General features: G+C 52.8%; 1 protein-coding gene across 1 annotated transcript; it reads left to right on the forward strand.

Annotated features, from left to right (window-relative positions):
• Positions 1-4558: 4558 nt before the first annotated feature.
• Positions 4559-23528, forward strand: SDC4 (syndecan 4). Its single transcript, XM_054573696.1, has 5 exons — positions 4559-4661; positions 15874-16012; positions 17123-17169; positions 17966-18167; positions 21454-23528. Exons 1-5 carry the CDS (start codon positions 4590-4592, stop codon positions 21603-21605), a joined length of 612 nt encoding a protein of 203 aa, XP_054429671.1. The 5' UTR covers positions 4559-4589; the 3' UTR covers positions 21606-23528.
• The last annotated feature ends 797 nt before the right edge of the window (positions 23529-24325 follow it).

A 24325-nucleotide genomic window follows, 5' to 3' on the forward strand; every position in this document is an offset into this window, starting at 1 on the left:
ACGTACACTACAGAACTGGTGACCATCCATGTACTTTTGCCCCCATTCCAAAAAGCACAGGTTCAAACCCCACAGATCCACAAAGAACTGTATTCCAACATACCACATACCTTCAGAGAGATTCTCAGACCTTGGAGAAGGGAAAGTTAATTTCTTAATTTCAGGGGTTTAGCGTAGTGTTAGAGAAGAGCTTCCACTAACTGTCTCAATGAGCAGTCTTCCCTCTGTTTTGCTAGTGTACTTTCTAAATGATTGTTGAAAACTATGGCACACTTTTTAGTTGACAGCTAACCTTTTTCATCAAAAGTTTACATAGTTACAAATGTTGTAGTTTCTGACATATTATAAAGTCAAGTACTTAAAAATAAAGTTACATTACTCTTTTCAATGTATCCAGTTAATTAAAAACCCTAGCAATTTGATACTTACAACCACCCATTTTAAAAATACATGAACAGGCTCTTCTCTAATAGTCAGAAATCTTACATCATCCCTTTTTCTACTTGAACTCAAATTTCCACTCCATGTTCCACCACAAAATTTTACCATATGTATTTTTTTATGCTTACATGGCTTCTTGACAACTCTCATATTTCTCTGCCTAAAAATATATGTGAATATTGGATCATTCTTTCACTTTCTATGACCGTAAGACTAGGTATTAATTTTTTCTATCATTACAGTTATCATAGGAATGCAATGGATCAAAACAATGTAAATACATTACAATTTTTAACATCCTACCAAAATTTTAAAAATCTTTTTTGAGATACAGCTGACATAAAATAAACTACACATATTTAAAATGTACAACTTAACATGTGTTCATGAAACTAGTCCTACAAATTTTGATAAGTAATTATGGAACAGAAAAAGTAAAATTGGGTAATTTTCCTCTCTAATTAGTTCATGTACCATTGAATATTGTTTGCCCTAGAACGAGATTTTATTCCTAATTTTTACAGTTGTTGAGCACTGGTGTGCTGAAACCAATTTGTACTGGTTCAAGCTTGGGCATTTTGTGGGTGGTAGTTAAATGTAACTATTACTAAAAATTAAATTATGTAAACTTACAATTAAATAAACTATATAGAAAACAAAGACAATAAGTACTCAAAACACATCATTTCCTACTTATTTCCCTACATTTTACTGTTACCTATGCTCTTGATATTATTCGCACCTACTGTATCTGTGTGATACAAATACTGCTTATCTTGTCCTGCCCAGCGGCTCAGTTGGTTGGTCCCATAGGCTGTGGGTTTGATCCCCAGTGAGGACACACACCTGGGTTCTGGGTTCAATCCCTAGTCGGAGAATGTGGAGGAGGCAGCTGACTGATGTTTCTCTCAATCTTTCTCTTAAAAAAAAAAAAAAAAATCAGTAAGCATGTCCTTGGGTGAGGATTAAAAAAAAAACAAAACATACTGCTCATCCTTAGCTAACTCCAAGCTCAGTAACATCACATTGGTAGTTTGAAATCAGCCATGATGGGAGTATTTACACCACAGAAATTGGCAAAAGGCACACATTAGCAGTTCCTGACTCTCTCATCCCCTTCACATACACACTGCCTATTGTTAAATATTTACCAGCACACCACTAGCTGTAAGTGCTGAGAAACCCTCTTCACTTCAAGGAGTTAGTAGGAACAAAAGAGATTTTTTAACCAAAAGCAGGTCCGACGGCCTGCCACTACAAAAGTCAATACTCATGAGGCAGGTGCTGATGTAAGGGAAAGTGGTTTATTTTCAGGTGCCGACAACCTGGAAGCTGGGAGACTCATGTCACAAAGCCCATCTTCTGGGAAGATGGAGGACTCACATCTCAAAGCCCATCTCCACCTCTAAGTGGAGGCAGAGGCTTTTTGTAAGGAGGGAGAGATCAAAGGAGGGGATGGAAGTTCTCCATGCGCAGGCTCACACAGTCCGTTCCTGTAAGACAAGCAATAATCCGGTGTGCATCACCCCGGCTTAGTCATCCTGGCTGCACTTCATTCTGGTTCCACGGTTGAACGGTTGAATGTTAGCGAATTTCCTGCAGCTGGGATGCCTGAAGGTCAGGGTCTGTATCTTCTGAGGTTAGTTTCCAGGATTCTTATACAGCTGTGCTGGTGCTGTTATCTGTAAGTACTTACAGAAACAATGTCAAAACAATGGTAGGGTGGGTTGCAATTTCCCACCATTACAATTTCCCACTGTTACAGTTTTATTATAGCCATGTGATGAGAGATAACCAAAGTGGCATAGTGATCTGTCATCAAAAGTTATTTGTAATGATCTTTCTACTGACAACTAGATTAGGCCCTCCTTCAATTCTGTGGACAGCAAACACTGCAAAACCCATCTGATTTGCAAAAGAATTTCTTATTCTGACATGAGATTCACTTATTTTCTCAGTTTATTTCCAAATCCTAGGGAAAGGTGTTGAGAATAGCTAAAAAATACCAAAACACAAAAACAAAAACAACAAACAAAACCAAAACACCCCAAAAAACCTTACGTTTAAATCCGTGGCAGAAAACCTGAGCTGCATTTGAAGTTTGCTTTTCTGTCAGGGCTCTCTGCCTCAAAAGATTGTCATCATTTGATAATAATTAAGGGATGGGACAGAAGAGGGGAAGTCATTCCCAACTCTTCACAAAGTATATGAATTCATAATATGCCAACAGAGGCCAAAATAGCCTGGTTCTTAAGCCAGGCTTCAGCCTTAGAAAGATTATCTATGTATAATCTTTCTAAGATTATAAAGACACATACTGGGTCCAGCAGAAGTAATGCCTGTTTGAGTGTGGTTGGTAGGGTAATAATATTGGTGTAATAATTTATAGTTTTAATTTGAACGTTCCACCAAGAATGTCATATAGTGTGCTTGAGTGTGATATTGTTATGTTACAGAATTACATGTTTATGATTTTATAATAAAAGATTTTGTATTAAAAAGGAGAGTTATATGCCAGACCCTGTATAATTTATGTGTGTCCATATATCTTTATATCATATATCATATCTTCATATCCTTATACCATATAAATAAAGAAAAGATAAGACTAGGCACCTTTAGTGCTTTGATTATAATAGGATGCTCCCCTCAATCCTTCCAACAGTGCCTGTGCTTGAGGCCCTGGAAAGTTTACCATCCTCCTCACCTACCCACACTGCTAGGAAGAGGCAGGGATATGTTTGACACATGGCTTTAAAAAAAAAACATACACAACATTGATTGCACAGCCCCAACTGGCCTGCAACCCAGGCGTGTGCCCTGATCAGGAATTGAACCAGTGACCTTTCAGTTCACAGGCCGCCACTCAATCCACTGGATGGAGGCAACCAGGGCCCCTTCGCTCGCTCGTTCATTCCTTCCTTCCTTCCTTCTCTCTCTCCCTCTCTCTCTTTCCAGATGTGGAAGCAGATCTGAGATTGGAGATAAGCTCACAGACCAGTCCTCTGAGAGATCAAAATTCTTAGGAAGTTCAAAATCTGGAAAAACAAATCCCTTAAAAATCCCCTAAAACAGAGGTCAGCCACCCCAAGACGAAAAAAGTCTACCCATGCCTTGTTTTTGTTCCGCTAAGAATGGTTTTTACATTTTTATATTTTTATCATTATTTTAAACATCCCCACCCAAGGATATGTTTATTGATTTTAGAGAGGGAGGGAGGGAGAGAGGGGGAGAGAGAGAGAGAAGATAGAGAGGTAGAGATGAACATGGGCGTGAGAGAGAAACACCAGTGGGCTGTTGCCTCCCGCTGCCCCAGGTGCCCTGCGGGGGACGGAGCCCACAACGGAGGTGTGTGCCCTGCCCCGGATCAAATCGCAACCTTTTGGTGTCCGGGATGACATTCTGATCAACGGAGCCACTCCGCCCGGGCAAGAACTATTGTTACATTTTTAAATGCTTGGGGGGCTCGGGGGATCAAAAGAAGAACAATATTCAGTGACACGTGACATTTTTATAAAATTCCAGTATCAGTGCCCATAAATAGTGTCCCATCAGTACACGGCCACACGTTAAGTATAGATTAGCTCCCTTGAGCCACAGCTCTGGAGTGTAAGTGATTGGGACGAGACCGTGCGGCCGGCAAAGACTGAAATGCTTAGCCCTTCGCCGACGAAGCTTGCTGTCCCCGTCCTTCAAACTCCCGGCGCTCCGTCCCGTTGGCGAAGTCGTCGCACCCTCTGACGGGACCTGAGCGCACGCAGTTTGAAGAGCGCTGGTCCGCCCTGGCGACCTCGGGCAAGTCCTTCCTACCCGTGGGCCTCAGTTTCTCCCGCTGTAAAAAGGGGTTGGAGACAGCGATCTCTGGGGGCCTGCAAGCAGGGGCTCAAATCAATAAAGGGGGCTGGGGCTCCCGAGGGGCCGTGGCTCGGGGTAGCCGCGCACAGGGCGGGTCCCTCGGGGTTTCCATCTCCGCGGGCGGGCTCGGCGCCCCGGAGGCCTAGCTCCGGCGGGGAATTCCTGGGGGCGGGGGGGCCGGGGTGCGGGCGGCGGGGCGGGGCGGGGCGGGGCGGGGCCGGCCGCCGCCTATAAGGAGGGCCGACTGCGGCCCGCAGCCACCAGCCCGCGCGCCCTTTCCCGACCGCCGCACCATGGCCTCCGCTCGCCTCCTTGCGCTGCTGCTGCTGCTCCTCGTGGGCGCCCCGGCCGCTGCCGCCGAGTCGGTAGGTGCTCGGAGATGCCCCGGGGGAGCGCGGACCAGTCCCTTCTTTGTTCCTGGGAGCCTGAGATTGAGGGTGATCAGGGGGCTGCGCCGCCCCGAAGGAGATACCCCAGGCCGGGGGAACTTTGTTGGGAACTTGGCCCCGAAGTCCGCGGGAGGACGCCGGTGGCTGCTCCGCTCGCCTCGCGCCCCCAGCCTGTTGCTCTTCCCGCCTCCCCTTGGCCTCAGCCCTGCCGCGGGCTCCAGGCTCGGACGTGACTTAGCCGGTGTCACCTTCCTTCCACCCCCCGCACCTTCCCTGAGGACCCTGGGACCCGGCTGGAGCCCCGAACCCCCCTCCTCGCCTCCTGGGCTCCCGGAGCCGACAGCTCCCGAATCCCAGATGCCTGGGGGTGACGGTGGCCGCGAGCGCTGGGGAGGGGAGGCGTTTAGGGCTCTATGGGGCCTTGTCTCGTCCTCCGGGGAGTGGAGTGCTGAGCCCTGACCTCACTTCTGGCCTCTGCGTTGCCCCTGGCTTGTGACTCAGGGCAAGGCCCCGCCCCTGCTGAGTCTCAATTTCCCCATCTGCACCGAGGGTGTAAGGGAGGGGGACGGGCGCTGAGCAGTGCGTCTTTAGGGTCTATCCCTACAACGCCAAGACCGAGGACGGGAGGGATGGCTGAGCGCTCCCCTGTAAGAAGACTGCTTACTTGTCTACTTCTGCTCAATGCAGACTAGGAAGGCGAAGCACCCACACTGAGTGAGAGAGAGGTGCCAGAGGCTGGGGAGAGAAGGCCTCAGTGAGCCCGCAGAAGCCTTCTCGCTGCCCCACTGGTCGCTGTCGCTTATAAAACCCTGGGCACCTGAAGCTCCTTTCATCCGAGCGGCCGGCTGGGGAGAAGGGAGGCAGTCTCCTCTGGGAAGATGGGCGCGGGGCAGCCGGCGGGGGGCGGGGTGGCGGGGGGGGCCCTGCAGGAGTTGCTGGGAGAAGTATCTGCCCCCCAAGAGCCTGGGCTTTGTGTCCCTTTCTTGCCCTTAAGTCTCTTTTTTCCAGTGTGGGGAGGAGCAAGTCCCGGTTTTCAGTTTCTGTACGGGGTTGCTATTTCTCTGGGCTTGCTTGGGGGAAAGAAAGTCATTTCTGCTTGGCCCGCTTCAGTTCAGGAATGAATAAGACCCTGAGCAATAACCCTTGATCACAATTGCAGATTGGCGGTGATGATACCATTCAGTGTTTACATGCCCCTCAGGCGGTGCTCTGATAGCTTCCTAATGGCTATTCCAATGACTCTATCAACGAGCTCAATTCTCACAACAACCCCATTTACTGTTCTTAAACTGAGACTAGAGAGGCTAACTAATTTGCCAAGGTCATGAGGGGCCGGGCAGATTCCTATTTAGGCAGCCAGACTTCCAAGTCCCTCCATGCTGTCCTCCTAACTTGTGGTCCGATGTCCCTCTGAGTGGTTGCTGCTGTGTCCCACACTCGGATAACTCAGGACTCATTTAGAACCTAAAGCCTCGGGGCTGGCCAGCCTCAAGGAATTCTGAGGTGGAAGCGGAGGACTTCCCCAAACGAAGGGTAACCTTGCTGAAAGGTTGGTGTCTGAGCCAGGACTCAACCCCAAGCCCGCTGCTCCCTGGTGCAGGGGTTCTTCGCAGGTCCCGAGGGATGTGTTGGAGTTGAGCTGTTGGGGAGGCATCCATGGGAATGGGTGCCATTGGCCTGGGAAACGCATGGGCCCTCATGGGCCAGCCTCCGCTCGGGGACTGCTGAGCCTGCAAGTGCTTGCAGAGAGGACAGCTGTGTCCCTGAAGGATGTGGTTTGGGGGAGGGCTGCCAGTCGTCCTACGTGTGGTGACCTGTCAGCTGGGGGAGAAGTCAGCTCTGAGCAGCTGCTTCCTGAGAGGGGTGTCCTTCTGTTTCATCCTGACTTTAGTGCTCCCCTTCCTGGCTAAGGTCACAGACTTTCTGCCCCTAATTGGGTCACAGGGCTTCCCCTTTTGGCCTCACCACCCCCTTTCCTCCCAAAGTGGTGGCCGGAAAAAAATCAGACCTCTATCACCATTGGATTAGACCATAGACATGGTCTAGTTGACCCTTTTCTTGGCTGGTGGAGAAAAGGAGGCCCAGGGAGAAGGGTGTTGCTCAGAGTAGTTGCAATTTACTGAGTGCTTTCCCTGCGCCAGGCTGGGTCTGTGGAAAGCAGTTCCCAAAAAGCCGGTGGGGATTGTACCGTGCCCACCCCGTAGATGCGGGAACTGAGGGGTAAAACGGGCACCACTTTGGGGTAGCAGAGAGCACACAGGCCGGCAGTCCATCCAGTAGCCCCTCCAATAATGCTCCTCCCCAAACTTTAGATTTAAACCACAGGCCTGAGCTCCCCTTCGGTGGGCCCCGGCCCCCTACGTGCCACAGGTTTTAGGAAGGGAACCTGGGCTGAGCACCCAGCCTCTCCGTTTGGCTGGGGCTTGCCATCCTAAACCAGTTCTTCCTGTCCAGCTGGGAGCGTTTCCCCGAACTGCCTTCCTGCCTCTCCCTCCCTGGGCAATTAAAGGCAGCCTTGTTTGGGGAGCCTGGCCCACCCCCCAGGTGGTGCTGTCCAGGAGCGCAGCCCGCCTGTGTGGCACTGCGCCCAATCCGTTCTGGGGAACTGTCCCCGACCCACCGGTGTGCTCTTAGCTTAGAGATAGATCCTTCTGGGCTCCTCGAGAATTCTCTCCTTGATTGCACAGAAGTGGGGTGGGGAGGAAGCTCAGGGGGTCTAGGACTCTTGAGTGGCCAGGGAGAGCTCTTTGGAATTCTTAGAGGCTCCGAGAGCTACCAGGCACCCGAGGGAATATTTGGGCCATAGCTTGGGGTGGGGGGCTCTGTGACATTGGGTCCCTCTCCCTCTCTGGGTTGACATCCTCCGTCTGTAAAATGGGATTGGAACTGAATGGCCTCCAGAGCCCTTTCCCGCTCGGGTATTTGATTCATGATTAAGTTCCTACACTCTGAAAAGGGCATCGGAAACCGTAAAGTCAGCTAAGGCTTTTCCTCCCTTGAAGAAAGTGATGTTCGGTGAGGGAATGAAACAACGCACCAAATTCTGAGGTGCCCCCTCCCGCCGCCCACACACACAAACACCGCTTTCACCAGACACGCCCAAGGCAGGAACTCTGCTCTGTCCCTTTTCCGTGAAATACCTGTCTTGTAGTTAGTAACTCGAAATGTTCATTATGAATGAAGGAGTAAAAGTCAGGCATGTAACTTCATTCTAAGAGGTGCACTGAGGGTATTTATTACTGATAAGAAAGCCTCCTGGTGTTCTGTGAGGTACATATGATTATCTCCAGTTCGCAGGACACTGATGCTCGAGGAATGTAGTGGTTTGCCAAGGTCAGAACAAGGTCTGTCTGATAACACAAGGTTTCTGCTTTGCGCACCCTCAGAGAACATTTCAGATCAGGAAGTTGGCTGTGTTGAAGGTAGATACCTCAGGTCCTGCTTCTGAATTGCTGGGTGACCTTGAGCAGTACGCCCCAGCTCTGGATCTCCGTGGGCCCCGACTCTAAAATGAGGAAGTTGGGCCAGAGCCCTCCAGGGTCGTTCCTGTCCTGAGAGCCCACTGGTAGGGGGAGGAGAGCTTTCTTGGCTTCCTTGGTAAAGAGCCTGAACAAGAAGGGAAGTTGGGGGTGGGAGAGACATTCAGCTCCTGCCATCCTCAGCTCCTGGAAACGGAGGGCTTCTCCAAGGACTTGGAGTGCTGAGCAGCCTGAATGAGAGGCTGGGAGAGGCGGGCTGGGCTATCTGCCCCAGCCCCTCCTGGGAGGAATTGACTCCTAGCTGTCCTCAGCCTGCTTGACTGCTGGGTGTCTTTCCCAAGCGACTAAAATGGGGGTGGGGGGAGGCTAGACAGGGCTCTCTGTGTCACTAGACCAGCGCGGACACTGGCCTGCCTGAATTTAACCTTTGCTGAGCAGGTAGTGCCTGGATTTTTCCCCCCCTTAAAGCAAAACTACAGCTGCAACTGGTCTTGAGTTTGTAGAGCAATAACGGGTATGGTCCAGACTGGATTTGACAGCAGGGGTCTCTGGTGCTTGGTACACCCCCTCCCTGCTCTCTGGGATTGGCTCGAGGGCATTGATTTGGACACTGGTGTGCAGTTAGGCAGACCTCACTCCAGAGGTGTGAAGTCCTACCTGGCTTGGGATGGACCGCTCAGCCTCTCAGCTTCTTGGCCTGTAAGAAGATCTGGATTGTGGTGATGCTCGTAAGAGATGACAGGACCACAAATAAAGCTCCCAGTGTCATGCCTGGTAGGGAGGCGGCATTCTTAGTGACAGTGCCCCTTCTTTGTCCAGGCCACTTGGATGCTACCTGGTACCTTTGGGGACCCTTTGGCCCCTGGAAAGCTTTGTCCCCTCCCCCATTTCTAATTCACCGCTGTAAGGTGGGGAGGGAGTAGTCCAGGGTGGGGCTGTTGGAGCCCAAATCAGCTATTTGTTTGTCTTAGAAGTGGGCTGTTTGCTAATTATCAGCTGGGTTTGTATTTAATCAAGAACCAGTTCCCAGCAGCCCCACCCCTCCTGCCCCTTCTCGGGGAACCCCCTACTGACCAGTTCGCAGCCTGGAGGGAGAGAGAGCAGGGGGTCTGCGGAAGGCCTGAGCCACCGGGACACCGCCCAGGACTGGGAGGCCACCCTGTTAGCTGCTGAGTGAATTGCAGATCGGGCTCTGGGCTTTGAAGGGGTGCTGGTGGGCAGAAACAGTAGTGATGCCAGAAGCCAGTTTTCCTATGTTTTCATTGCCTGGTGCCTAGAGAGGGAGGAGGAGGAGAAGGCATGTGTCAACAGCAGGCGCCTGATTTGACCCTAGGAGTACAACAAACCCGGCTGGCTTGTTATTAACTCGCTGGTGACCTCTGGGTGTGGCCCCATATCTCCCCGGGGCCTCTGGCTCTGTGCTGGCGGCTGGGTGACTGGAAAGTGGGTATGGGGTACGTTCCACAGCCAGAAAAGCCTGAGTCCCATCCCAGCTCTGCCTCTCACCCCTCAGTGACACACAGTTAGTTAATGAGTCACTTCACCACTGGGAGCCCCAGCGTCCTCTCTAAAACACCCGTGTCACTTGAGGGTCATAATCAGTGTTTGGCAAACTTGTCAAGTACTGGCTTAAGTTGAGTTTATCATTACCAGCTAAACAACGGTTCTTAACCTGGTCGGTTTTGGGGCAGGTGGTGCTGGTACCCACACTGAAAATGGAAACCAGTGGCTGCAATTCCTCATTAAAACTTTTTATCCTCTTCCGAGGGCTCCAGGAGTCCCCCAAAGATCACTCTGTGATTCGTACAGTTCTTTCCAGCCCTGGCCTCCTGCAGCCCCCCAGCCTCCCACCCCGGTACGTCCCACCCGCCTCTGCGACCCCGTGTACTCCCCACTCCCACCCTCCATCCAGGCGCTCCCATCGGCCACCCCGCCCTTCGCTCCGCGTGTTCCCTTCCTGGCCTTTCAGGCCCGGAGCGCGGCTGCCCCAGTTTTCTCTGGCACCGTGGAAGAGGCTGCTAGTCAGGTGACACCTGGCGTAATGGAAAGGGGAGGCAGGGAGAGGTTGGTATGTGTGGAAACAGTGACTTGGTGGAGCCTGCCGGTCATGGCCGGGCCTGCAGGGACTCGCTGTGCCACTCCGACCTCTCCGGGCATGGGGGCAGGGGTGACCCGTGGCTGGGCCAGTCACCAGGATTGGGGGCACTCCTCGCCCCGGGGAAGCTGGGCTGAGAGATGTCTTTGGGACGGACTCACTTGGTCTGGAGCCGCGGCTTCCCGGAGCGGCGGGGGCAGCCTTCGAAAGGGCATGAAGCCAGCACCCAGGGCTGATCTAATCAACCCAGACAAGGCTATCGACTCTGCCGCCGAGAACAGGGAGGCTTGTTTACGGCCCGCCCGCCGTCCAGCAGGGACCTCGGATCCAGGATCCGCTGCCTAGATTACAAGCCCCAGCGTCAATGCACCTCTGTCTCTGCGGCCCTGCGGGAGCCAGCCCGTCCCCGGCTGTCTCCGCCGGTAATCGGAGCGGTGCCCAGCTTGGTTACCAGGCCTCAAGACAGAGGGAGGCTTGTCTCTTTGAGAACCGTCTTACAGGTGGGGAAACCAAGGCCCAGGGGGGCCGTCTCCCAAGATCGCCCAGGGAGTTGGTGACAGGGGCGCACCACCAGCTCCTGGCAGGGGGACATGAAGAGGCTCCAGAAACTCCCACCCCCTACCCCCCATTCCTAGCAGGCACCCCAGGATCCTGGAGCCCTTGCTGTGGGAATGGGCTGCCCTGGGGGGTTGGTGAAAAGCTCCCTGCTGGCAGTGCCAGGCCTGGCTACTCTCCTGAGTGATTGTGTTCAGAGTAACCCGACCTCAGAGTGGGCAGAGCCTGGGCTGAGCCGACATTCGAACCCCCACCCCACCCCCAGAGCTGGCTTAACCCTTCAGGTGCCAGAGCGCTGGGCTGCGGAGTGGTGCGCTGTTGTTTTTGCCTTCTAGATGTTTTTTCACCCCCAAGGCAGGTCAGGAAATACTCTGGCATAGAATTTCAGGCATCCGTGGTCATTGCCGTTTGATCCTCTGGGAAAAATACAACCGGTCTTTCCTTTGCCTCTGTCTGTTCAGGACAAGTGCTCCAAGTTACGTGACCTTGGACAGGCCTCTGCCCACCTTAGGGTCTTTTGCCCTTGCACAGTCTGAAGGGGACGTGATTGGCTGTGGAAAAGTCTCTGACTCATCATAGGCTCTGTCCCTTTGCAGTTTGCAAAGCATCTTCGACCACCTTCTTTCTAGCAATGGAATTACTTCAGCTTTTCTCAGGTCTCTCTGGCCCTTGGACCAGTAACCCTCTTGCCCAGAAGGAAAACAGGTGGGGATTAATAATAGCCAATATTCCTTGAGCACCAGCATGTACCAGGCCACGTGCCGGGCCCCTTGCGCACACTAACACATTTCACTTAATCCTCATCATCCCGCAAAGCACTACTAGCCTTGCTTTCAAAGAGGGCAGGCACACCGAGGATTCAAGACGTGAAATAAGCCCCCAGACTCATAGAGTTTCGCTTGTGGATCTGCCTTCTCAGGTCACCACTCAGGTGGAGCCTTCTTTTCCACCAGGGAATAGAGTCCTGATCGTGGGAGCCAGGTTTTGCTCATTCTGGGGGACGTCTGACCCTTCAGAAGCGGGGTGGGGGGAAACAGTGACGGTGACAATGGCCCCTCCTGGAGACCTCCTGCCAGGATCGCTCCGGGGGCTTCTGTCATGGAGCCCAGGGCCCTCTGATCTCACCTCCTGAACCAAGGGTCAAGTGTGTCCCTGACCCCGACCCTACCTCCCCTGGGGGAAGAGCCAGGTGAGGGGAAGCTCTCCTCCTTCTTCTTCAAACCAGTTCATAGGTAACCAAGCCCTGACCCTGAACTTCTCTCTGGTGGTCCAGCCAAGCCTCTGTTCTTCGGTGGCAGCGCTGCCACTTCCACCTTTGTGCACACCGGGGCTGGGGCCGGGGCCGGGGCCGGGGCGCCCCGGAGCCCTGGCCTGGCCGTGCAGGCCATGGGTGTGGAGTTGGGGCGAGGAGGTGAAGCCTGGGCGGCAGGGCAGTGAGAAGTCTGGCTGTGGCTAAGACACAGCCTTGAGAAAGATTTAGGATTGAATCCCAGCTCTGTCCATTTCTAGCTCTGTGCCTTTGGAGGAATAACTCCCCTGAACCTCGGTTTCCCGCAGAGCAGGTAGAGCGCCCTGCAAGTTGGTGCCCGTAAAATGATCTCTCACACAGCGAAGAATCCAGCTGGGTCCGTGGCATACACGGGTCCTTGTGCTGGCCACCCCAGTCCCCATGCGTGTTCTGGGTGGCAAAAGCTGTAGGACTCTGGGATATGGTTGGTAACCTTTTGCTAGATTTATGCCTGAAGCCTGAGGACTGGATGTATATCTGGGGTGACAGCTGCTGCCTGTGGGCCTGCTGAGACCCTCAGGGGCAGCCAGAAGCCTTGAAGGAGGGAGGGAGGACAACTTCTGTGCCAGAGCCAGGAGATCTAGGTTTCAAGTCCAGCGCCGCTGCCAGCTGCTTGGATGACCTTGGCAAAGCCCCTTGTCTTTTAATCTGTTTGCTGGGTAATAAAATGAGACGCTTGGGCTCTGTGGCCTCAGATACCTTCTGTTGGCAGGTGTTCGTCCCTGTAGAACAAAGCAGCACCTACACCTCTTCTTTTTATGGAGAGTGTGGGGAAGTACCCAGCATCTTTAACCCTCTAGGCGCCCGCCCCAGGTGCCCACCAGCCACGGGCCAGCAGGGTCTGCGAGGCCCAGGCCCACTGGCACCGCACCTGGTCATTCCTGTTCTGTGTCTGTGAGAAGAACAGAGTCTCAGGGAGGCCTTAGGGCCCAGAGAGGATCCCTGTGCGTGTGCACGTGTGTGACTACACGTTCCCTGGGCAGGGATGGAGCGAGGTGAGGAGGACAGACCACATCCTTAGCCAGGAGCAGGGTGGGGTCCTCCTCTGGTCAGGGCTGGACCTAGCTGCAAGGTGGCCTGGCCCTTCAAAGCCACCCCAGACTGAATGGGCCTTGCTGAAAAGGGCGGGGGAAGGGAGGGCTGTTGCCCTCTACCCCGCGCCCCCCCCCGCCCCCCACCAAACACACAAAGGGATGATTACCCACAAGCTCCTGCAGTGCGGTCCTGTCTTGCAGGCCTAGTCTTAAAAGGGCTCCTGTCCACTTGGGAATTTTCCTGGTGTTGAGGGTCATGGGTAGAGAACAGGCCAGAGAGGGTGTTTCTGGGGTGGAAGAAGAATTTAATTTCCTGTGTCCTCTTACCAGCACACGTCACAGTTCTCCCAGGCCACCTAGACTTGCTGTAGGAGGGCACCTGGGCTCATCTACGGCAGCCTTTAGGGACCCTGTCCATTTAGAGCTCGGACAGGTATCTGATGTGACAATCCTTTATCTTCTCCAGAGGCCTGGCATAAATATGAAGGCTTAGGGATGACCAGGTGACCACTGAGAGGGCTGACCTGGGAACAAAGCTGGTTCAGCCTCAGTTTGCACGTTGGGCTTTGAGATTGCCATAGTCGCCTCCTCTTGGTCTTCATTTCACCAATGTAAGATGGAAGCGAGTTATTATTCATCAGCCAGTCTGTGTGGGTTGTTTTGAAACACTCTCACCCACTGAAAGGCAGGTGATGAAGAAGCAACCTTGCATGGCTCCTGGGGACGAGGAGAAGTAGGGAGGGTCTCAGACTGAGACAGCCCCTGCCGGGAGGACTCGGAGCTCTGAGTGCCGCAGCCAGTCTGGTCCCCAGGCCAGGTCAGCAAGTGGCCATAATATCTACCATCTTTCCCTCTTGGGCTGGTTTGACTTCCACTGAATAGGGCTCCCTTCCTACCTGGGTAGGCGGGCACTGTATGTACACGTGTGTTTATTCATGTGGGTTTATGTGTATGTAGATAAAGGCTCAAGCGACCCATGCTTTGGTCTGGCCCAGCCTGGCCATTTTCTGCCTGCGTGAACTTGGGCAAGTGGCTTCACCTTTCTGAGCTACTGTCCTTTCCCCCTTCCACTTCTGCAAAAAAAGACCTGTTAGTAGAACTGTTTCATGCTGAACACTTACCTGGGTAAGCCACGGAGGGCCTGCTATCAGGTTCTGGGCCCCAGGAGAATTTGCAACAGGAGAAGTGGGTAAGAGCACAGGGACCCCACCCGAGGTGCTGGCAGCTTGCGCAACCAGAGGAACCTTACTCCTGAGCTGCCAGACCAAAGCCACAGTCCCAGGGCTGCATGCGGGGGCTGGGATTCCAACACCAGCAGCTCAGCAGCTCCTGATTCCCAAGTTATGAAGTCATCCCTGGCCAGGCCTTAACCCCTTCTGACTCCTCGCCCCCGTGGGCACCAAGTGGTGAGCAAAGATCCTCCCCTCCTGCGGGAGGTGGGCTGCCTGCCCACGGCCGCCCTCCCAGCCCTACCCTGCTCCCTTCCGGGGACCCGGTGCAGGTCCTCGTGGGAGTGGAAGCGGGCGTCACAGCAGGTTCCAGCGCCTCTGCTGGGAAACCTTTGCAGGAGCCTGGGCCCCTCCTGCCATGGTAACCTTGTCTTAGGAACCAATTCTCCTTCTCAAAACCCTAACCCTTCTGGCAAATAGGAGACACTTAAATATTTGAGTGATTAGTGAAATGAACTTGGCCCAGGGCAGCTGTTCTGTGGGGAGACAGAACCTCAGCCCAGGAGCTGAGAAGGAGGGTGACGGACCTTCCGAGTGCTTCCCGCCCGCCTGAGCGCTGGGCATTGGGAGCAGAGTGGCTGATGTGCCTCAGGCCCTTAAAAAGGTTTTTTACCTCCTCAGACCATTGTTACTTTCCTTTGAAGAGCTTCTCAGTGGAGGTGGACCTAAGATTCTGCTGTGACCGGGTGGGTCCCCCGGGAGCAGGGGCTGAAAGACAGTTATGGGTGCTGGAGGAGATGGCCCGTGAGGGCAGGAACTGTGCCTCTCCACGGTGTTGGTGGCACAGCGGGTCTGTGGGAGCCGTTTGGGAGGCTGAACGTAAGAGGACACTTAGGCACTCTTGAGTCACTGGGACTGGGCAACGCCTTGACCTGAGGCTGTCCTGGGGTGTGGGTGAGCCAGCCCTGCCTTTCCCAGGCAGGTCTGACTCAGCTCGGGAAGGCATCCCAGAGCCAGCAGCCCTCTGCCGTCAGCGAGGCGGCAGCAGCAGCATCACCAAGCCCTGGCTCCCCGGACGCTGGCGCGGCGTGTCCTCCTGCCAGCCTGTCACAGGTGGCGGGGACACTGGCTCTGGAGTCAGGTTGCCTGATGTGGAATCCTTACTCTTCCACCTGCTCCTGTGCCCCCGAAATAAAATGATTTCAAGTCTTTAATATCCACTTTCCTCGCTTATACGACGGAGTGAAAGTCATGCCTTTAGAATTAAGAACAGGCCCTGACACATAGCAATTGCTTAGTAAATGGCTAAGTATATTTATTTACATTTGGATTATTACCACCTTTATCATTTTTGTTAGCCCAGAATGGGAACCGAACTTACGGAAGGTCACACAGCAGGTTTGGGGCCAGGAGGGGCCCGGGCCCCAGGACTCCAGGCTCTGGCCTGGTCCCCTTCAGCACCTCAGTCTGCCGTCTCGAATGCCCATTTCGCTGCCTTTCAGGGCTCAGGGGCTGTTGTAGACCATTATGGAGGCTATTGGCTGACCTGTCTCCTTTTTCCACTCTAGATCCGAGAGACCGAGGTCATCGACCCACAAGACCTCCTAGATGGCCGCTATGGTTCAGGACCCCTACCGGATGACGAGGATATGACAGGGCCCGGGCAGGAGTCCGATGACTTTGAGCTGTCTGGCTCTGGAGATCTGGGTACGGAGGGCGCCGGGGGCGGGCCCGGGGCACGGGCTGGGGCTAGAGGGGATGTGTTCTCCCTTCCTGGGAGGCTGACCACATCTTGAGACTTGGACTTTTGTGAGAATTTTCCTAGTGTGCTCCTCCCCCCCCAAAAAGAGGAAACAAATGAACAGGGTCAGCCACTCTATCCCTGAGACCTTCCCTGAGCCAGTTTGTAGCTCCAGGTTTTCTGAGCATTGGCCTGGACCCGTCCGCCTAGGGCCTAATGAGAGTGGCTGGGGTGGGAAAAACTGATTGTTTTCATTCCTTTGAATGAAAGCTGGGGGCATACAAGGGCAGAAGTGTGGGTGGGAAGCCAAGAACAAGCCCCTGCTTCAGAAGGGGCGGACGGGTGGAGGTGCCCAGGATTCTTGGGGCTGGACCAGGGGCTGGTGCCGTGCACGGTCTTCTGTAACTTCCCAGCCCTGGATGCTGAACCAGATGCTACAAGGAAACATCCGTCCTGTGTGCAGGGCTGTGTAATAATTCAGAGTTTGAGTTTTGGAGTCACGTAATCCTGAATTCAAACCGCCAGGCTCTGGCTTCTGAGCCTCGGTTTCCGGGTCTGTAAAATGGGAATAGAAATGACATTATGTCAGTGTTTCGGGCATTGGACTCAGTTGAAGCTCTGCACGTACCATGTGCTCAGTAAATGTTTTAATACTGCAATTTCTAATATTTAATATTGCGATCTAGAGTCTTGCCTTCTCAAAGGAGTCCCCTAGGGACCTTGTTAAAAGGCAGACCCTGGTTCAGTGGGCTCTGAAATTCTGTATATTTCCATCCGGCATCTGGAGGCCCTGTTGGTCCCTGGATCTGCCCTTTACTGAGCAAGTGTTTGGAGCAGACAAAGCATCTGCCCAAAGACCAGCTCCACATTTGTGGGAAAGAGCCAGGGAGGCAGGCGTTAGGAGCCCCATTTTATAGATGAAGTGACTGCGGCTGGGGTAGGAATGGTCACTTGCTGGACCTTGAGCATTTTGGAGCTGCTTAGAAGTCTGGACTCCCAGCAGCCATGGCTGAAAAGGGGTCATTTTTCTGGGGGTTACTGACCTCGCACTCAACACTGCCCTTCTGACCTTACAGATGACTCAGAGGACACCAGGGTCTTCCCCGAAGTCATCCATCCCTTGGTAAGTACCTGCATGCCTTGCCCCTCCCCCTGCCCCTCCGTAACATCTGTTGAGGGGCGGAATAAGTGAGGGTCTGACCTCACTCTGCAAGAAGACTTTGGTTTGTGACACGGGTTTGTTTGGGGGGGCCCGCTGGGGGCCCTGCCCATCCTCCCTGCAAGAATGATCACTGTCAGCCTTTGGATGTGTTTCCAGCCTCCATTCTGTACTCTTATAGGTATTTCCCAACATGAATATCAAATGATATACACAGTTCTATGTACTGCATTTTTCACTTAAAGTGATCACGAGCGTTTCCCAACACAATTAAATGTTCTTCTTTTTTTAGAGGCTGCATAATTCTAGTTCACCCGATTCCCCTGATGGATGGAAAAGTTGTTTGCGATTTTTTGATATTCTAAAATTATAGCACTACAGCAAGCATCTTCTATCCATATCTCTGATTAGCATCTTAAGACAGAGTCCCAGAGGCAAAATCACTGCCTTAAAGGCAATTTTGCAGTTTTGCCAAACCTTCCCTCCAGAATGGTTTACTCAGAACACCCACTGAGCAGCAACAAGGGGACGCCTGCTCCCCTGTGCCCTTGGTGACATTATTCATTCCCATTTTGAGACAGATCTACTAGACCGGTTGAGGGGAAGGGTTTGATGACCTAATTATTGAGGTTGTGGCTGATTTCTGCACCAGGGCCACGTGGCTCGGTGAGACGGCCGAACCAGTTTCCCCACTGGGCTGAACGGCCCAGGCCCCTCCCCAAACCGTGCTGAGCCTTTCTTTTCTCCTTCCCCCATCCAGGTGCCCTTAGATAACCGCATTCCTGAGAGGGTGGGGCCTGGGAGCCAGGTCCCCACAGAGCCCAAGGAACTGGAGGAGAATGAGGTCATCCCCAAGAGGCTCTCGCCACCTATTGAAGGGGACGAGGAGGTGTCCAACAGGGTGTCCATGTCCAGCACTGCCCAGAGCAGCAACATCTTTGAGAGGACAGAGGTCCTGGCAGGTAAGGTCCCTGCTCCTCACAGCATAACTCGAAGAGGGGGGTGCTCTGTGGGAGGTAGTGCTGCAGGCCATGGGCTCCGTGCATGGTGGCCCTTCCTTATAGCCACAGTGAGCGTGTCCCACCTTGAAGGTGTCCCACATTACATCTCCTAAAGGATGTGTGTGTGTGTGTGCATGTGTGTGTGGCAGAAGGTGGGGGGCTCTGACTGCAACCTGGTGGAGGGGGAGAGGAATTGCACTTTGAAGTCTTCTAAAGAACAGATAAGCTGAGTCATTCCCTTGCCTTGGGTTCTTTCTTATTTTCAAAGCATTTTCACCTCCTAGGTTTGATACCTGGGGAGTTAATTATTAAAAGTTAACATTCTTTGAAAACCTCCCTTGAAAGCCCAGAGCTCCCTCGAATTAGACTGGTTTCCCCTCCCCCAGCCCTATCATTGGACAGCCTTCTGACCTTGGCTGAGAAGCTCCGGAACCCCAGTGGAGATGAGCCTCGGTTTCCTCCTCTGCAGATGCAGACAGGGATACCTCCTCGGGTGGTATAATGACTCTATGAAAAATAGAATCTGAAATAACGAGGCAAACTGTAAAGGGCTGTCAGTTCGGATTAGTTAGTATGATAGGTTAACCTAAACTATAAGGTCAAGGTGAGAGGCAACAAAGGTTTGTTTGAGGTCCAAAAGAATAGCTATTCGGGAATCACTGATTTGGGCAGAAACCCAAATAGTGTTCCAATTAAGAGGTGAAGGCAAGGGGTATTTATGAGAAAGGGAAGAGGAACAATTACACGAATAGAAGGAAGGAATTCTTATGGGTGGTATATAAGCTAAAGAAGCAGATATGCTAACCTAGTGATGCTAATTCCAAAGGATTCATTTCTCAGTCATGATATCTGCTTTCCCGATATCTTTGCAAACAGTTGTTTGGAATACAATGCTGCTTTAGGCCCGGGTCTTCCAGAGGTCATCTTGCCCAGAGTTCACATTCCGAGGGTTTGAGGAGTAAGACCGGCAAGGCCGTTCCTCTAGAGAGGCAGCTCCAACTCCATTTTGAAGTAGCTCCATTTATATTGTTTTTCTCAAAGCTGCCATTGAATCTTCCTTGAGCCTTCGCAGTAGGTGGCGCACGGGCGAGCTTCATGTGACAGACTGGAAGCTGAGGCCGAGAGCAGTTGGGAGGCTGGCCTCAGGTAGCACCGTAGGCTTCGGGAGCACCAGGCGCTGTTATGGGGACAGCTGTGTGTCAGGGCGGGGGAGGGCAGAGGGAGTGGGCTCTGCCAAGCCCAACTGTGGGGCCGCCCGTCGGGATGGTGACTGGCTCCCTCTCTCCTTCCCTGGCAGCCTTGGGGGGTCTCCAGAGCTGGGGGAGGGGCGTTGTCAGGGACTGCTGTTGAACTAGAAGGGCCCACAGAGATTATCTAGGCTCTTTAGTGTCAGACTATTCGGTTGAAGTATTCTCAAGCTTCCTCCATCTTCAACCGCAGAGTTTCACTTTCAGGGGGCATAGTTGTGTGTGGGATTTACATAAGGCTTGGTTTTTACCGACTAAGGGTTCTATTCCCTGTGAAGCAGAATGGGTTTTTTTTTTTCTTTAAAACTGTAAAAGTGGTTTTCAAAACCGCTGATCTATTCCAAGCAACTGTTTCTTATGCATGAAGAAGCTGATGCCCAGAGAAGGCAAACCACTTGCCTTGGGTCACACAGTAAGAGACAGAACTGAAGCCATGTCCTCTCTTACATCTCCCAGTAGAGAATTAGACGAGTACATGATCGTCAGGTCAAGTTATGCCGTTCCGCCAGCCGGGGCGCGACCCTCCAGTCCCATCCTTTACACAGCACCTGGGAGCTTATCAAGTGCTTGCCTTGTGCCGCGTGAGTCATGTGCCTCCCTCATGCAACAACCCTATCAGATGGGTTTGGTTATCGATATTGTTACGGAGAAGGAAACCGAGGCTCAGAGAAGCCAAATCGCTTGCCCAACGTCATAAAATCAGGGAGCGGTAGACCTGACATTTGAACCTAGGGCCACAGTCACTTCTGAGACTGCTTTTGAACCTTGACCTTGTGAGGAGTCCCAGCACAGACCTGCTAGAGGGACTGGAGCCGGCAGAGGGAAGGGTGAGGACCACCAGGACGGGGCTGGTTCCTGAGAGTCCCTGTCCTTTTCCTGACATCTCCTGGGGGCACCTTGCTGCTGCATTTTCATAGAGCTTTAACCAAGAAGGAGCCATGCTTGGCTCCTGGGACCCTGTTCGGCTCAGCTTCGACTGAGTGCGAGCAACAGGGACAGAAAGTTAATCTTCTTAGCCTGAGTAAGACTGAATTAGGGGACTCAATCTACCACAGAAGGGACGCTGGGAGACATCCCTGTCCCCGCCCCAAACGGAAGGGAGCCATCCTGGCCTCCCCGAACATCCCCCCGAGGTTAGAAACCCATACCCGCCTGACACTGGCCAGCTGCCCGTGGGCTGCGCTCTCAGAGCCCAGCTGTGAGCGTCATTTACTGCTGAGCCAGGCCTGATTCGGGGGGTGAGGGACATGAAAACCGCAAACACAGTGCACGCGTGTTGAGCATCTGCTATGCACTTCTAAGCACCCTAAGTGGATTAATGTATCTAATCCTTAGGACACACTTGAGAGAAATGTACTATTATTTCCATTTTGCAGTGAGTGAGATGAGGGGGCTGAAGACCACACAGCCAGTAAGTGGAGGGATGGGAGTGGGTGCTAGGCCTTAACCACTGATCATAATTCCCCATCTGCACTACCTAGAACATAGTAGGACGGCCATGATAGCGTGTTACGCCTATGTATGGGAGCGTGTGGCTGGGTGTGCCCCTGTGTGTCCGCCTGCCTGGGGCAGTGTGTGCCGGTGCGCATGCAGGTGCACACAGGGCACGCCAGGGGGACGCGTGATGAGTGTGTGTCGGTGACCATTTCCACAGCCTGCAGTTTTTCTGGCTTCCGGCTCAGTGAGGGCTAAGCTGCCTCTGGGGAGACGGCCTGGTGTTTGGAAAGAGCCAGATATCAGACTCGGGCATATGTGGGTTGGAACGGTGGCTTTGCCACGGTGGCCCTGTGGTCCTCAGGGACCCTCGTGACTCCCCTTCCCATAAGTGAGGCCACGAGAATTGCGCTGGGCAGCACCGTGCCGGGCCCAGGTGGTGCCGATGGCGAGGATGTCTCGTTGTAAGAGAGATGACGGCAGGCGGGGGGGCGGGGACGGGACTTGGGATGGTGCCCGACGCCCTGAGTTCCCGCTCTCACCTTGCTGTCCCCTCTTCCCTGCAGCTCTGATTGTGGGCGGCGGTGTGGGCATCCTCTTTGCCATTTTCCTGGTCCTGCTGCTGATGTACCGCATGAAGAAAAAGGACGAAGGCAGCTACGACCTGGGCAAGAAACCCATCTACAAAAAAGCCCCCACCAATGAGTTCTATGCCTGAAGCTTCCTCATGGGCACCGGCTTGGACTTGAGGGGGGTGGAAAGCTGAAGGATTTTGGAGGTTGGACCTTAGCATTAGGGGGGAGGGCAATCTAATACTGACCTGTCAGCATCTTCAGCCCTGATTATGTGTTAAGGGACAGGAGGGACCTCATGCCTCTGTTCCTGCCTGCCTCTTCTTGATTCTCTGGGCCTCAACGATCCCAGCAGAAAAATGAGGCTAAACTTGGCCTTTCAGAAGACAAGTCAAGGATTGGATTATTTCTTCATCTTCCAGTTTAGAACCTAAGCCCAGCGTAGAGCCTGTACTGACCACGCCTCCGCAGAGCCCCTCTGGAGCCGTCGGAGTCCTGCTGGAGGCCTGGCCCCGGGGCCTCCCTCCCTCCCTCCCCACGCCCTTTCGCAGCCGGTCCTTCTGCCAGGAAATGGGAGAAGGAACCAGAACCACCTGCACCTTGAGATGTGTCTGTCATAGGGCACTGTGTCCACACTACAGGAGTCTCTGTGGTATACCTTGGGCCATTGGGCTCTTTTCAAGTGACTTTTGGCAAACCTTTTTTTTATTTGGGGAGGGAGGGGACAGAGGGAGGGTGGGGAGAAGAGCTGAAAGTTCATACTGAAATGGATTTTAGAATATTTGTAAATCTATTTTTAGTGGGTGTTTTGTTTTGTTTGTTTTTTTACAGTTCATTCCTCTCTGCCTGGGCAAGAGCGCACAGGTGCCGAGGTGTTCTTGGCGCTCTTGCATCTTTCCATCATACCTGCTAAGTTTGTATTTAATGGGGTTTTTTTGGTTTTGTTTGTTTTTGTTTCTCGAAAATGAGAGAAGAGCCGGAGATATGATTTTTATTAATTTTTTTTTTACTATTTATAGCTTCAGACAGAGCCTCTTTTTCTTCCTTGCCTTTAAACCCACCTCCCTGTTTTATAAAACATACTTTGCGGTCCCCTGTTCACGACTTTGGCCCTTTCTGAAGCTGCTCCTCTAAGAAGTAGCTTTCGCTGAGACATAGTTTTCTAGCAGATCCCAAAATATAATGTAAGGGATGATAGGATATTTGTGTCTCTTTCCTTGTAATATATTATTATTCTTTCTTGGTTCTAGAAAAATAGATAAATATATTTTTTCAGGAGATAGTATATTTCCCATTTAAAGTTGCTGGGCGGTTGAGTGAGTGGAATTCGATGTGGCTGTGAGGGCTTCTGCCTCTTTTTCTTGCCCCGTTCCTGGTGCCTTCCCACTGGGCTGGAGCAGTTGAGAGTTGAGGGTAGGTATTTCTACCTGCTTTCTAGCTTCTGCTTTGAGCCCAGCTGGTATTCTTTCATTTCTTCAAATTTAAGAGACAATTGGAGAGCTGTGCTAGCCAAAACAGTAACCACCAGCCACATGTGGCTATTTAAGTCAATTTAACATTACACAAAGTTAAAAATCCATTCCTCAGTTGCATTAACCACATGTCAAGCGCTCAGCTGCCACATGTGGCTAGTGGCTGCTGCAGGGAGCAGGCAGGTGGAGACCATTTCCATCTATTGGCGAGCACTGCCAGCGAACCGAACTGGTTCAGCAAGTCACAGCCCCAGCTTTGCTGGGATAACCTTTGTCTCCCTGGGCGAAGGAGGGGTTGGGGAGAGCTGATTAGGCCCTCGCTCTGGAGCCTGTTATCTGGGGCCTTCCCCTCCAGAGAGGAGAGGCTTGGTGGATGAGGCTGGGTAGGCTGCGTCTTCTGACCCCACTGGCTGGGGTGGGGGCAGCAGCCCAGCTGCCTGCCCCATTCACCCCCCAACGACCCAGGGTCCCCAGCTGGCTGGGTCCTCTTCCCCCTCACCCCCCCACCCCCGCATCCTTTCCTCTGGCTGTGTCAGAAGTCAGCCCCTCTTGTAGCCCCTCACGCTGTTGTCTGTTACTGATTTTTTGATAAAAAGATAATAAAATCTGGTACTTTCTAGATTGCCTGCCTCTGTTATTTTAAGGTTCAGAAGAAGTCATGCTTTCTGGGTTCTGTGTCTCTTGGCCCCAGGGGAGCCTGAGATAACTGCCCTGCCCCATCCCCGTCGTCGGGGAGGCAGAGATGCATGCCCGCCTACCGCCCGCCTACCTCTGTGTTTTGTTTAGGCGGCACCACGTTTAAAAAACAAACACAAAAGTCCTTGGGTTTGTTGCCAACTAGAAATGAGGTCATTTCCCATAAAAACCCACACTCCTCACTTCTCTTGGGGAAAAATAGATGTGACAACTCTCGGGCAGCGTGGCAACAATTAGGAGCTGCTGACAGGCAGGAGCCTGTCTAGACAAGGGCTCCCTGCCTTGCTACAGTCTGTCCCTCACCCCCACACCCTGCGTCACTCACGTCACCTGCCTGGTTTCAGCGGGTGCTGTGATTGGCAGGCTCTACAGATTCCTTTTGATCCTCAGCAACCCTGTGAGCTGGGTAAGATCCTCTTCACCAAGGTGCTTCTAGAGGGGACTACAGAAGGCCAGGGGGCAAGACACATGAGAAGCTGTTGTTCAAGCCTGGTGACCATAGCCCACTGCTTGGTTGAGAGCTATCTGAGTGGAACTCGGAATAATATTCCTGAGAACTGGGCAGGGAATGCAAAGTGGGTTGTGGCCAGCGTTGGGCCATCTCCCTCCCTGACCCTGCCAGTGTGCTGGGACGCAGAGGCACTGACTCCTGATGGGGTGGTTCCTTCATGGAACATGGGATGGCCCGCAGGCCAAAC

Source organism: Pteronotus mesoamericanus, unplaced genomic scaffold (genome assembly GCF_021234165.1).
Source record: "Pteronotus mesoamericanus isolate MK-2021 breed Mesoamerican mustached bat unplaced genomic scaffold, CSHL_Meso_final contig_25, whole genome shotgun sequence".
Lineage (NCBI taxonomy): Eukaryota > Metazoa > Chordata > Mammalia > Chiroptera > Mormoopidae > Pteronotus > Pteronotus mesoamericanus.